Here is a 13,157-nt window from a genome sequence, read left to right on the forward strand (position 1 = left end):
AAAAAGTGGTGGTGGATTTTATTTACATACTTTCTTGACATGGTCATCACTAACACCTTGAAACTTCATCAAATTTCTTCTGAACCTGTGATGGATCAGTTAGAATCCAGTCATCATCTAAATAGTACGTAGTTCCAAGAACACAAAGAAAAAGAAAAGCTGTTCCAGCATTGAAGTCACTGAAAGCTTTCATTTTCCGGGAAAACTGGAAAAACAGAAAGTGTTCTGTGTGTCATATGAAGGCAAGGTGGACATGCAAAAAGGCTGAAAAACAGTGTGTATGGAAAAATGATACTTTGAAAAATACCATACAAATACCTAACGTCCCCATTTGAGGACGCCTTTGTATTTCAAAATGGTTTTGAAAAAAAATTTTTGTTGAATATTACGTAATAAGTGTAACCCAAACATCACAATTTTGTATCCTTTACCATTTTTTCCAAGCTAGTTTTATTTTAGGCGTTAATGGGTTAAACCTAGAAATAAGTAAACCACTGTAAGCTATTTAAAAAGGTTTAAATTTTGACTGTTACAGAGTTTAAAAAATTAAAACATGTGGTTACTTACTCCAGATCGTAGTAGTTGAAACTATAGCCATAGAAATTGGGTCACATGACCCATTATTCCAAAATTAAAGCCATTTGGGCTTAATCAAAAGTGACACTAAGTCGATGATTATAGATTAAAAATTTACAGTGTGATGTCTTCATCTTTGCTCGAAACTTGACAGTGCACGTGCTTGTTGTGTGAGACAGCAGGAACCACTGTACTATATTTTCAATATTGTTTATACTAAAAAACTATATTAAACTAAAAGTCAAACAATAGGAATGCACCTCATAGATTTATTGACAACATAACCCACCGGTACAAACTTACGACAAACAAATTCAACAAATTTTTCCTAATATATGTATTAGGTTTTTTGCTACCGTTAGGTTTAGCAGGAAAGCGCTGTTGCCGAATAAAACACATATGTGTATTTACCAAAACAGCTACAGGCTACATCGTTTCTCTTTGTCTTTAAGAGTGTGAAACAAAGATAACTATCTGTAGTACAAGTGTTAGTCATGTTGTAATATAGAAGGTTATGTAAGATTTTTGTTTGTTTATTTTTTTTCTTATTCTTTTATGACCTTTGGGAGCTGTGTCCATTTAGCCAGCAACATTTCTTAAAATTAACGTCTAACTAAACCTATCATACAACAAAACTATTACGAACCTAATCAATCAATCAAGGATAGGGAAAGAAAAGGGTTAAAAAATAAACTGTCATTAAAATGTAAACTAAATAAATAAAATATATTTTGTAAACAATAATTTGACATTATATTTAACCTCCAATGTTATGACAGACGTCAGTTACCATTTACAATCTCCCCAAATATAATAATGACGTCATATAAACTCGTCACTAATTCTACCCAATGAAATGCTCCGTGTAATAGGAATGGCATGTCAAAAAAATCTGATTATTCCATATATTTTTTTTTTCAAAGGGCCCCGCAGAAAACTTATAGGAAATGGCTCTCTGTCAAATGCTCTGAAAGTTTGGGTTCTGGTAGTCCTTGATGTGTAGAACAAAAGACTCAATGGGCGCGTAGCTCCAAAAATCATAGTTTTAAGATATAAGCCTATGAAGTTATAGGTACAGTGAGGACGTTTGAGTTGGAATAAATTCATTTTCTCGAGAATGTGCGACTCGGAGATAAATTACGAATCAGGTCGATTTTTATTTTTATATTAGGTATAATTTTTTGGCATATATAGCATACTAGTGACGTCATCCATCTGGGCGTGATGACGCAATCGATGATTTTCTTAAATATGAATAGGGGTCGTGTGATAGCTTATTTGAAAGGTTATTCGATTCTCTATTCACTAATATAAACATTACCGTAATTATTTTTAAAGGGTGCCCAAAATTTTTTTTTAATTAAATTAATTGAGACAAAAGGAAGAATGTATATAATATATTTAATTCGAAATACATTTTATTGCTGTCAGAAAACAAAAAAAAATGTTAATTTGAAAAATAAACATTGCTTTTCGCTTAAATTAAATGTTCAAACTGCTAAGACGCAGTTGGAAGAATTTAAGCTAAAAACAATATACATTTATCAAATAAACATGTTTTCCTGTTTTTGGACAACAGTAAAATGTATTTCGAATTAAATAAATTGTATACATTCTTCTTTTTGTCTCAATTAATTTAATTCAAAAAAAATTTTGGACACTCTGTATAAATAATTATGTTATTGTTTATATTAGTGAATAGAGAATTGAATAACCTTTCAAATGAGCTAACACACGACCCCTATACTTATTAAAAAAAATAATCGATTGCGTCATCACGCCCAGATGGATGACGTCACTAGTATGATATATATGCCAAAAAATTATAATTTAAAAATAAAAATCGACCTGATTCGTAATTTATCTCCGAGTCGCCGATTCTCGAGAAAATCAATTTATTCCAAGAACGTCTTCACTGTACCTATTACTTCAGAGGCTTATCTTAAAACCATGATTTTTTGGAGCTACGCGCCCATTGAGTCTTTTGTTCTACACATCAAGGACTACCAGAACCCAAAGTTTCAGAGCATTTGACAGAGAGCCATTTCCCATAAGGTTTCTGCAGTGTCCTTTAGAATATGGCAACAAGGGGAAAATTACATGCATTCCTTATTGTTTGATTTTTCCTATAATAATAAAATTATAACTACCTAATGTATGTTTATTTCCCTAAGGATGCTGTCAGGCTGCAGAAACTGATGCAGACTAAAGTCCAGGAACTACTTGATGTTGATCAGGTAACGACACACAGAGTCACTAACAAAAACCGAAAGGTATGCTAACGCACTGCTTGTCTTGTGCTTTTATTTCTTTTAACCTATCAACTAATATTTCTTATTTAGGATTTGTTATTAAAAGTTTTGTATTGCTACTTATATGTCATAAATGTTAATAATGGGTGCATTCGGACGACCACAGCGGCTGACTGTCAGCACAAATCAGCTTAGTGGTTGTATCCGGCGCTAATAGGGAAAGCTTAGTAAATCTCTCAGTGGCTGACTTCCAGCGGTGTCATCTGACAGCTATCGCCCATTAATAATAAATAAAGATTCATATTTCATTATCTACTTCACTAACCAGTTCTATAGATGTCAAGCCAAACCACTTGCGTAGGTTTTTTATCCATGAGTTTCTTCTTTCTGGACATCTTGTCAGTGACCCTTCTTTGAAAGATAGGTTGCTGGGGACGTTATTTGTTTTATCCCATCAGATGACCAAGGCATTTCAGCTGTCTCTTCTGCGCTGAAAACGCAATTTCTTGTTGATTGCCAATTCTTGCCTAGCCAGGACTGGACATCTGTCCAGGTTGCATAATCAAATTTCAAAAACCTTTTTTATTACTTGTTCTGTCATTATCCATGATTCTACCTCATACCGTAAAATCGGGAATACGTAACATTTTAACAATCTGATTTTTTGTCTTAGTGAAAAGTTCCTGTTAGTAAAAATTGCCTTCATCTTAATGAAATTTGACCCTGTCATGCATTCATTTTTTTACTTGAGTAAAATAGTTTTGCTTAATTTCATAATTATTAGCACTGCTGCTATTCAGTGTTATGTCTGTTCCTCTGTGCGAGGTATTTCATTTCTCACCTATCAGCCATATCTGGAAGGCTTTTCCATCTCTGCTAGGAGACCTTGTTACACACAAATAGGAATATATTTAGAAAAAAATGACATCCTTGACTGTATCAATACTATACTTATAATCAATTAAAGCCCTTCAGATATGTCACAAATGTTTCCTTGGGTTAGTCATGTGAAATACGGATCTTTGTAGAGAACTGGATCAACGAATTAGACCTGGATCCCACGTACCAAAAATAGTTGATTAATAGCAAGCTGAAAATTTGTTAATAGCTTAACAGTGTCTAGTCGAACAAAATTTGATGTATATGAACACTGGAAGTTTTAATTGTGGAACAGGTTAAAAATTTGGAACGTCAGACTACGAAAACGTTCCATGTATTTTGTTGGACAGAACTTCCAATTGATTTGTTACCATTTCATTAAACTCTCATGCAAAAATGAGACTGGTGTTTATCACCAACTGGGCATTTTAATGAGTGGAACACGAAGAACATGTCAAATGACAGGAATCATGTTGGTTAGTAATAGCAGTCTGATTTTTTGCATGAGTTTAATGAAAGGGTAACAAATCAATTGGATGCTCTGTCCGACAAAATACATGGGACATTTTCGTAATCTGACATTCAAAATGTTTAATGTTCCACAAACTTCCCCTGTTGCAGTGCTTCTGTACATCAAAGTTTGGCCGACTAGACACCGTTAGGCTATTAACAAATTTTCAGCTTGCTAATAATCAACTTTTTTTTGGTACGTGGGATACAGGCCTAAATGTGGATGCTTTAAGAGACCCGGGTCAGCAATCCTGATTTCAGGTCATTCGGATCATTGCAGGTGAAACTATCATCTATATGGTTACTTCATTGTTAACAAATAAAGAGTTCATCATCACACAGCCAAATTTGTCCACTGTTGGACATAAGCCTCCTCAAGATGTCTCCACTCTTCTCTGTCCTGCTCAGGTGCAATCCAGTTTGTCGCTATTCTTTTAATGTCGTCTGTCCATCTGGTAGGTGGTCTTCCAAGACTTCGCTTGTCTGCCACTCTAAAATCTTTGTCCATCTGTTGTCTCTCTGTCTTGCGACATGTTCTGACCATTTCCACTTCAACTTCGTAATGCGTTTTATGATGTCTTCCACTCCAGTTCTCCTCCGTATCTGATCATTCCGTATTGTCTCTCAAAGTTAGGCCAAACATGGGTCTTTCCATTTTTCGTTGTGCTATTTGTAATTTTCTTATTGATGCTTTAGTCAATGTCAGTGTTTCAGCTCCATAAGCACCGGTAAACAAAGTCAAGATAGCCATGATAATCGCCAACATCCGGAACGGATAGGCACTTTAAGAAGAAGAAAGCACCAGAAATAGGCACTGGTTAACACATTAACCGCCACATTAAAATTTTTTGTTTTTGCCTTTAGGCTCCACATTCAGAATCTCAATGTTAATGTGAATTGTATTTAATTCACTGAGCGCCTGGGCCAAACAAGGCGTGAGTTAAATACAACTCACGTGACGTTCAATGTTTTTCTTTTTAGCTTTATTGGAATGTTTTCTTTGGACACATCTCTTAGTTTGCCATACGCTGCCCAGCCTAAAGCTATTCTTCTAGATAATTCGCATGTTTGGTTGTCTCTACCTATTTTTTATTTCATGGCCCAGATAGATGTATTTGTCAACTGTTTCGATATGCCAGTTTCTAGTTTCAATGGTCCGCTAGGTATTAAATTGGTCATCGTTTTGGTTTTCCCAAAGTTTATTCCCAACCCTACTTTTTGGGAAACTCGTTATTGTTCGTTACTGTATCAAATAAATAGATACAATCAGGTTATTGATCATACTCTTAATATTCCAAAAGGAGTTTTAAGTAGTTTATTAAAGGTATCAAACCGCAATAAAATAATAAAAGGGTAATAAAGATAAAGTAATAAAAATAAGATAAAGAAATAAGAATGATGAGATTACCAATAGGATTCAGATAAATATTTTTTAAACTGTTTTCTGCATAGTAGATTTTTCAATGAAAACTTTTGATAACAAAGCTCTCGTTTGTGTTTTATGTTGCTTTCTATCGCAAGATATTTTTTAATCTTACAACTAGATACCACTAATGCTGGGGCCACAGTAACGTCTAATGCCGTTAATTAAGGCATTATTTGCCATCTCTGTAATGCAAATAATGCGTTAATTAACGGCATTAGACGTTACTGTGGCCCCAGCATAAGGGACTGTTCTTACCAACAGCAACCGGCGACCGCATCGCAGTCGGCAGTTGTCCTCTACCCTTTGTGACCCTTGTTGATCACAAGAGACTTAAAAACAGTTGACCGTCACAAAAACCGTTCTTGAACGGTTGCGAGTATGCGCAGGAACGAAAAATGTGTTACTGCGCATAAATATTCGTTATTGCGCATGCACGTAACGATTCAAGAAAGGTAATGTGACGCGTTGGAACAAACCTAAGAGCAACTCAACTGATGTTGCGGTCTCATTGAAATTGCGTTGCCGTCGCCGGTTGTTTGATGTTTGTTTCATTTTATTTATTTTTAATAAAAATATCTTGCATACATGTTCATTGCTCTGGCTCTGGTGACTGAACAGAAATATACACAGCGGTAAAATTAACGAAACAACTTAAAGATGGGACATGTTAGATGTCTCGAATTTCCTAAACCTGTTGTCCGATTTTAGTGATTTTGTTAGTATGTTATAGCCTTTTATTTTAGAAAATCGATGTAATGATATTGTTGCTAGACATGTAAGTGTCATTTTCTACCAGGTGTAACAATCATACTGTGTTTTTCCTTAAAGTTCGGAATACCCTGTGGAATATTCTAGCATATAAAATATTGAAATTAAAACTCTATTGTAGCCTTAGGCTTTCTTAACATTTTGTTTTTTAATTCATTCGCTTATGTTCGGTAATAAAAGAGATTTTTTTTTAACTCCTTTATTCTGCAATCTATCAGTAATGACAATAAGCGTCTTTGTTGATAAATGATTACGACATGTACAGGATGCTCCATTAAGCACCCTGTTTTATAATGTAGCTATTGCTAACTTTGTGGCATTTCCTCTAATATTTACAATATGTTATTATTTACAAAAATATGTACATTACTAATTACTTAAACCTATTAATTAAGTATCTTGGTTTGAATTTTTTTAATCTTCTTTCTTCATGTTCATGTAAGTCTTCAAACAACCGCTTGGCTAACTCGTTAGGATGTTCAGACACTCTTTCGCGATATGTTGCACTATATTCACTTATCACCTCTTGCACTGTTGGAACTGCTAAGTCTCGTTGGATCACGTAGTATGGAGCATCAAGAATCAGCCTTATCGTCTTGTTTTGGAACCTCTGTATTATATTTAGGTTGCTATTAGAAGCTGCTCCCCAGAGCTGGATACCGTAGGTCCAAATGGGCTTTATAATGGCTTTGTAGACCAGTAGTTTGTTTTCTAGAGACAACTTCGAGTTTCTGCCGATAATCCAATATAGATGGCTTAGTTTTAGTCCTAACTGTTTGCGTTTAGTGAAAATATGTTTTCGCCATGTTAGTCTTCTGTCTAGGTGGATTCCCAAGTATTTTACATCTTCGGCTTGAGGTAAATTGTTGTTGTTAAGTTGTACTGGTGGGCAAGTTTCTTTACGAAATGTAAATGTTACATGTGTAGATTTTAGTTCGTTAGCTTTCATGCGCCATTTCGACAGCCATTTTTGTATCTTGTTAAGGCAGATTTGAAGTTGTCTTGATGCCATCTTTGGGTCTTCGTGTGAAGAAAGAGCAGCTGTATCGTCCGCAAATGTGGCTATTGTAACCATCGGTGTAGTAGGAAGATCACTTGTGTACAACAAATACAGGATAGGTCCGAGTACACTGCCCTGTGGTACCCCTGATTTTATGGCGTTCAGAGAAGAGTATTCTTGGTTTTGTCTGACAAGGAAGTGTCTATTGGTTAGGTATGATTTTAGTAACAGGAAGTGGGGATATGTAAGTAGCTTCTTAATTTTGTAGAAGAGTCCAATTTGCCAAACTTTATCGAGTGCTTGTGACATATCAATAAATGCAGCAGAACAATAACGTTTTTGTTGGAAGTCATCGTTAACCTTGTTAACTATTCTATGTACTTGTTCGATAGTGCCATGTTTGTTTCGGAATCCAAATTGGTAGTCTGGAATTAAGTGCATCATTTCTGTTATCGACTTCAGCTTTTTGACGTATATTTTCTCGAAAAGTTTGGAGATAGTTGGTAGCAAGCTAATAGGTCGATAAGAGGTAACTTCTTCTAATTTTTTGCCTGGTTTAGGGATCATTATTATTTGTGCTACTTTCCAGATCTTTGGGTAGTACCCTAGTTTGAGGACGGCATTGAAGATATATGTTAGTAATTTAAAGCATTTGGGTGTTGATTCCTGAAGCACTTTTCCTGTGATAGGTGCTGATCCTGGTGCTTTTTTAATGTCAAGTTCATTCATTATTATATTTCTGGTTTCACTTACTAGAATTTTTTTACAGGCAGGTCCATTTAGAAGGGTGCATTAAGTGTTTCGTCTATTTCTTTATCTTCTGAATGCTGCTCTGGATCGTATGGATGGAATACTTTTTTTAAGTGTTCAGTAAAGACTTCTGATTTTTCTTTGTCATTTCTTGCCCATATATTTCCGTTTCTAATTGGAGGATTAAACTGTTGAGGTTGTTTAAGCTTTTTTGTAGCCCTCCATAGTGCGTAGTCTGAGGCTTCCGTTGGGGTTAGAGATTCTAAATAATTCTTAATGTTTTCATTTTTACTGTTCGATAATGTCTGTTTTAATTCTGTGGTAGCTCTGTTATATTTTTTTCTATTTTCTAGTGTTCTGTTTTTCATCCATTGTTTTCTCAGTTTTCTCTTAATATTTATTTTCTCTTTAATTGATTGGGGTAGTTCGTTTGCTTCTCCTTCTCGGTATATTATTGGAGTTGCGTTCCATGCAGCTTGTTGAATTTTTGTCGTTAGGTCTTCTGTCGCGACGTCTATATCATTTTCTATTTTAAGTGGTATATTTAATGATATTAGGTTATCTAAATTGTTTCTGTATTCATCCCAATTGGTTTTTTTTATTATATAATGTAGGGGGCATTTCTTTTTTTAAGATCTTTGAATGTATTGTGATTATTATTGGGGAGTGATCGGAGGACAGGTCATCAGATGTGGTCACCTTGCATTTTTTAATATCTAGACCTTTGATGGTTGCGAAGTCTAACAAGTCTGGAAGTTTGTTGATGTCTGATGGCCAGTAAGTAGGTTCATTAGTAGATAGGTATTTGAGGTTATTTGCATTCATTGCCTTTAATAGTTCTCGCCCTTTAGTGGTTGTTATACGTCATCACCAAACGGTATTTTTGGCATTGTAGTCTCCGCCGGCTAGAAATTTATTGCCCAATGTCTTGAAGTATTCTTCGTATTGTTCTTGTTTATTGTTGTGTTTGGGCGGGCAGTAAATTGCAGATATGGTTAGTGGACTGGAGTCATTTGTTATAGTTACGCTCATGGCTTGTATGTGTTCTTTAGAAAATTTTTCTCTCTCAAAATGTTGAATATTATCCCGTATAATTACTGCGGTTCCTCCATGTGCCTTCTCGCTCGGATGTTTCGTAGTGTACACTTTGTATTTTGGTATACGGAAGTGGTGTTTTTCTGTACAGTGAGCTTCAGATATAAGCAGCATGTCAAGGTTTTCATTATTTATATATGACTTTACTTCATTAATATGTTGTTGAAGGCCATTAGCATTCCAGACTCCTATTTTAAACTTATATTGCGCTGCCATTATGCAATTTTATTAATGACTGTGGTTAGTAGATTAAGTATGGTTCCTATTTGTTCGGTAAGTTTTCCTATCATATTTTCTAATTTGCTGAGATAGTTTTGATTAACTGTGTGCGGGGACACTACTTGTGTACTTTGTGGGAGCGGGTTTGGATTTGAAGGCATTGTGATGGGGTTGTTGCTTATATTACTTTGGTTGGTAGCTTGCGCGAAGTTCACTCCTTGTCTTACTCTGGAGTCGGCTCTTGTCTGCTGTTCTATGTTTTTTTGCCTAAGTATGGGGTACAGTTGTTGCAGTTGTTTATGCACTTCGCATCCTCTATAGTTAGCTGGATGGTTTCCCTTGCAGTTTATGCATTTTACGTTTTCATCTCTTACTTTTCTTGAGCATTCCTTCGTTAGGTGTGGTCCAGAGCATTTAACGCAATGTGCAATTTTTCTGCAGTAATTTTTTGTATTTTTTTTTTTTTTTGTAAGCATTTATTAACAATCAGAATTACATATTCTATAAGCTAATTTGATAACAAGTACAATAACATATATCAATGTATTATTGTACACTAAAATGGCGTTATGAGGTACATCACCCAGCGGTTTCACCTCAGTTACAGCGAAGATCTATGGGCCATAATCTTCGCAATCTTCTGTTGTTTAGTGGCTGTAGTAATGGTAATATTAATTGGTTGGGGTGGTCTTCCAATTTCTCGTGATGTCTGTTGGCTCTTTCTTGAATTACTGTGCTGACTAACGGGATGTTTAGGTCTGTATGAAGGGTTTGGTTGGAAATGTACCACGGGGCATTTGCGATGGTGCGTAGAATTTTTGATTGAGTTCTTTGGATAATTTTTGTGTTTGATTTGCTGGCACAACTCCATAGTTCTATACCGTACGTCCATATAGGTTTGATGACTGTTTTATAAATCAGCAGTTTGTTCTCAATTGAGAGTCGAGATTTTCTACCTATAAGCCAATTAATTTCTTTCACTCTCAACTCAATTTGTTTCTTCTTCTTTAAAATGTGTTGTTCCAGTTTAATTTAGAATCAAGATGAAGCCCCAGGTATTTGACGATGTTCTGTTGTGGTATGTTGACTTGATTAAGGCTAATATGTATTTGGGCATTGGTCTTTCCTTAGTGTGAAAGTTATATGTGTTGACTTAGTTTCGTTAGCTTTTATCTTCCATTTCTTTAACCACTGTCCAATTTGGTCTAGGTGTTCTTGAAGTTTTAATACTGCAGCTCTTGGATCCTCTTCAGTTGCAAATATTGCTGTGTCATCAGCGAAAGTTCCAATGGTGGTTTGTGGAGAGGTTGGTAAATCGGATGTGTACAGTACATAAAGAAGTGGACCCAATATACTACCTTGTGGGACTCCTGATTGAATTTTGTTACGGTTTGATAGTTCATCCTCCACTTTAGTTTCAAATTCTCTGTGATTTAGATATGATTTTAATAAGTCAAAGTATTTGTTGGGTAGGGATTTTTTGATTTTATAAAGTAATCCTGGGTGCCATACCTTATCAAATGCTTGACTGATGTCCAGAAAGGCTGCTGTGCAATACTGTTTATTGTCCAAAGCTCTATTAATTACATTTGATATGCGATGGCATTGTTGCACTGTAGAATGACCTTGCCGGAATCCAAATTGGTGTTCTGGGATCCAGTTTTGGAATTCTAGGTCGCTCATAATTCTTTTAAGTAACAGCTTTTCAAGAAGTTTTGACATTATTGGCAGTAGACTTATTGGGCGGTATGATGAAACATCCGTTAAAGCTTTACCAGGTTTCGGTATCATAATTACTTGGGCAATTTTTAGTGATATAGGCCAATAATTAAGTCTTAAGATTGCATTTAATATGTACAATAACTTCATTATACCTTTTTTAGGAAGTTGTTTTAGCATTGTTGCTGTTATGAGATCAGTGCCTGGTGCCTTCTTTTCATTCAAATGATTAATTTCATCTTTGATCTCCTTCGGTGTAATTAAAGCTAGTCGCTCTCGTTGATTAATTGGTAAGGCTAGTTCCTGCTCTACTTCTTGTACTTGGTCATTGTCGTGTGGCTTGAAGACTTCAGTTAGATGTTCAGCAAATAAATCAGCTTTTTCTTTGTTGCTTTCTGCCCATGGTTCTGGTGGTAATGAGTTTTTCCGAATTGGAGGTGAAGTATTTATTGGTTTATTTTTGTTTTTTATTGGTTTCCAGATAGAGTTATCTTGACGCGAAAGGTTTGATACATAGTTTTCAAATGAGTTGTTTCTCATCTGTTCTAGAGCTGTTTTTAAGTTTCTTGTTTTGTTATTATAAATTGTCCTGTCGTCTGGTCTGTGAGTTCTTTGCCAAATTGATCTAGCTTTTCGTTTTTCTGCTACTAGTCTTTTTATTTCAAGAGGAATGTGTTGAAAATTTTTTTTGTCCAGGTTGAGGGGTAGACTGTTTGGCAGCATTTTGAAGTAAGTTGATTAGATTATTAGTTTCTGTTTCTATCTGTTCGGGAGTTTGCAATCTCACTAGTAGATTTACTTCCTGTTCTATGATTAGCCGGTATGTGTCCCAGTTTGTTTTGAAGTTATGCAGTCGAGGTGTTGGTTTTTGATTATCACCGTTGTGCTAATTGTGGCAATTATGGGACTATGATCTGATGATAAATGGACGGCGTTATGCATAACTCGACCAAGCGCCATTTCTTTAATATCAAGATAACAGCGTATTCTGGTGACACATAGCTAAAACTATCTTGGAAAAAAATCCCTGTTATTGTCACGTTAACGCTTACTAAGAAAAACAAAACCAAACCAAGAGACATTAATCCACTTACCATTAAGCGACCATTAAGCAACCAAGAAACGAAAAACTTTGAAGCCATTTATCTCAAAACTATGTTTTGGCGCTTGGTCGAGTTATGCATAACGCCGTCCAAATCAAAACTTGGTACTACATCTGTATATGATTAAGATATTCCGTTTGTAATAAAGAAATCCAATAGGTCTGGTGTTTTATTTGGATCGGTTGGCCAATATGTCGGTGATCCCGTCGATAGGAATGAGTAGCTTTTATCCTGGATAACTTTTGCTAGCTCTCTGCTTTTGGTGGTTGTTAGGCGTGAACCCCATAGCGTATGTTTACAGTTGTAATCTCCACCTGCTATAAATTTTAGCCCTAGAGTTTCGAAAAAGGGTAGAAGATCTTCTTTTGTAAGTCTATGCCTGGGCGGACAATAAATTGCTGTGACAGTTATATCATATGGAAGAGTTTGTATTTTTATCGATGTTGCTTGCATGTGATTTGTTTCGTATTTTAGCATTTCATAATGTTTTATAGTTTCTCTTATCAATATGGCTGAACCTCCGTGGGCTGTACCATCTGGGTGATTTGTGTAATATAATTTATACTTAGGTATCTTGAAGTAGGTTCTGTCTGTAAAATGGGTTTCACTTACTAGTAGTATGTCAATGAAATTTTGTTCCAGAAATTTTTTGTATGGCCATATCCCTGGCATCTTGCGCATTGCGGGATTTCTCTTTTTGTGTAAGGAGCTTCAATTTGTACTCTGTTGTTTGCTAAAACTGTAATTTCGTATATTTTTTTATTATTGTCTTTAGGCTCGAGATCTATAAAAAACATAGGTAGTGGTGATTTATTTATTTTGTGTTTGATATTATATATGTTAGTCACTTCATGGTCCAA

At 35.4% G+C, this 13,157-nt stretch overlaps 1 protein-coding gene across 5 annotated transcripts in view; it reads left to right on the forward strand.

Annotated features, from left to right (window-relative positions):
* The window catches only part of LOC114341323 (protein polybromo-1), a gene marked incomplete at its 3' end in the record, with an annotated part of 193,079 nt that overhangs the window by 49,211 nt on the left and 130,711 nt on the right, over positions 1–13,157 (forward strand). For 4 of the 5 annotated variants that reach the window (XM_050657981.1, XM_050657977.1, XM_050657978.1 and 1 more), the window contains 1 exon segment: positions 2,751–2,849. In XM_050657981.1, coding sequence (XP_050513938.1) covers positions 2,751–2,849 — 99 coding nt within the window. 5 annotated transcript variants of the gene reach the window in all.

Source organism: Diabrotica virgifera, chromosome 8 (genome assembly GCF_917563875.1).
Source record: "Diabrotica virgifera virgifera chromosome 8, PGI_DIABVI_V3a".
In the NCBI taxonomy this organism is placed as follows: Eukaryota; Metazoa; Arthropoda; class Insecta; order Coleoptera; family Chrysomelidae; genus Diabrotica; species Diabrotica virgifera.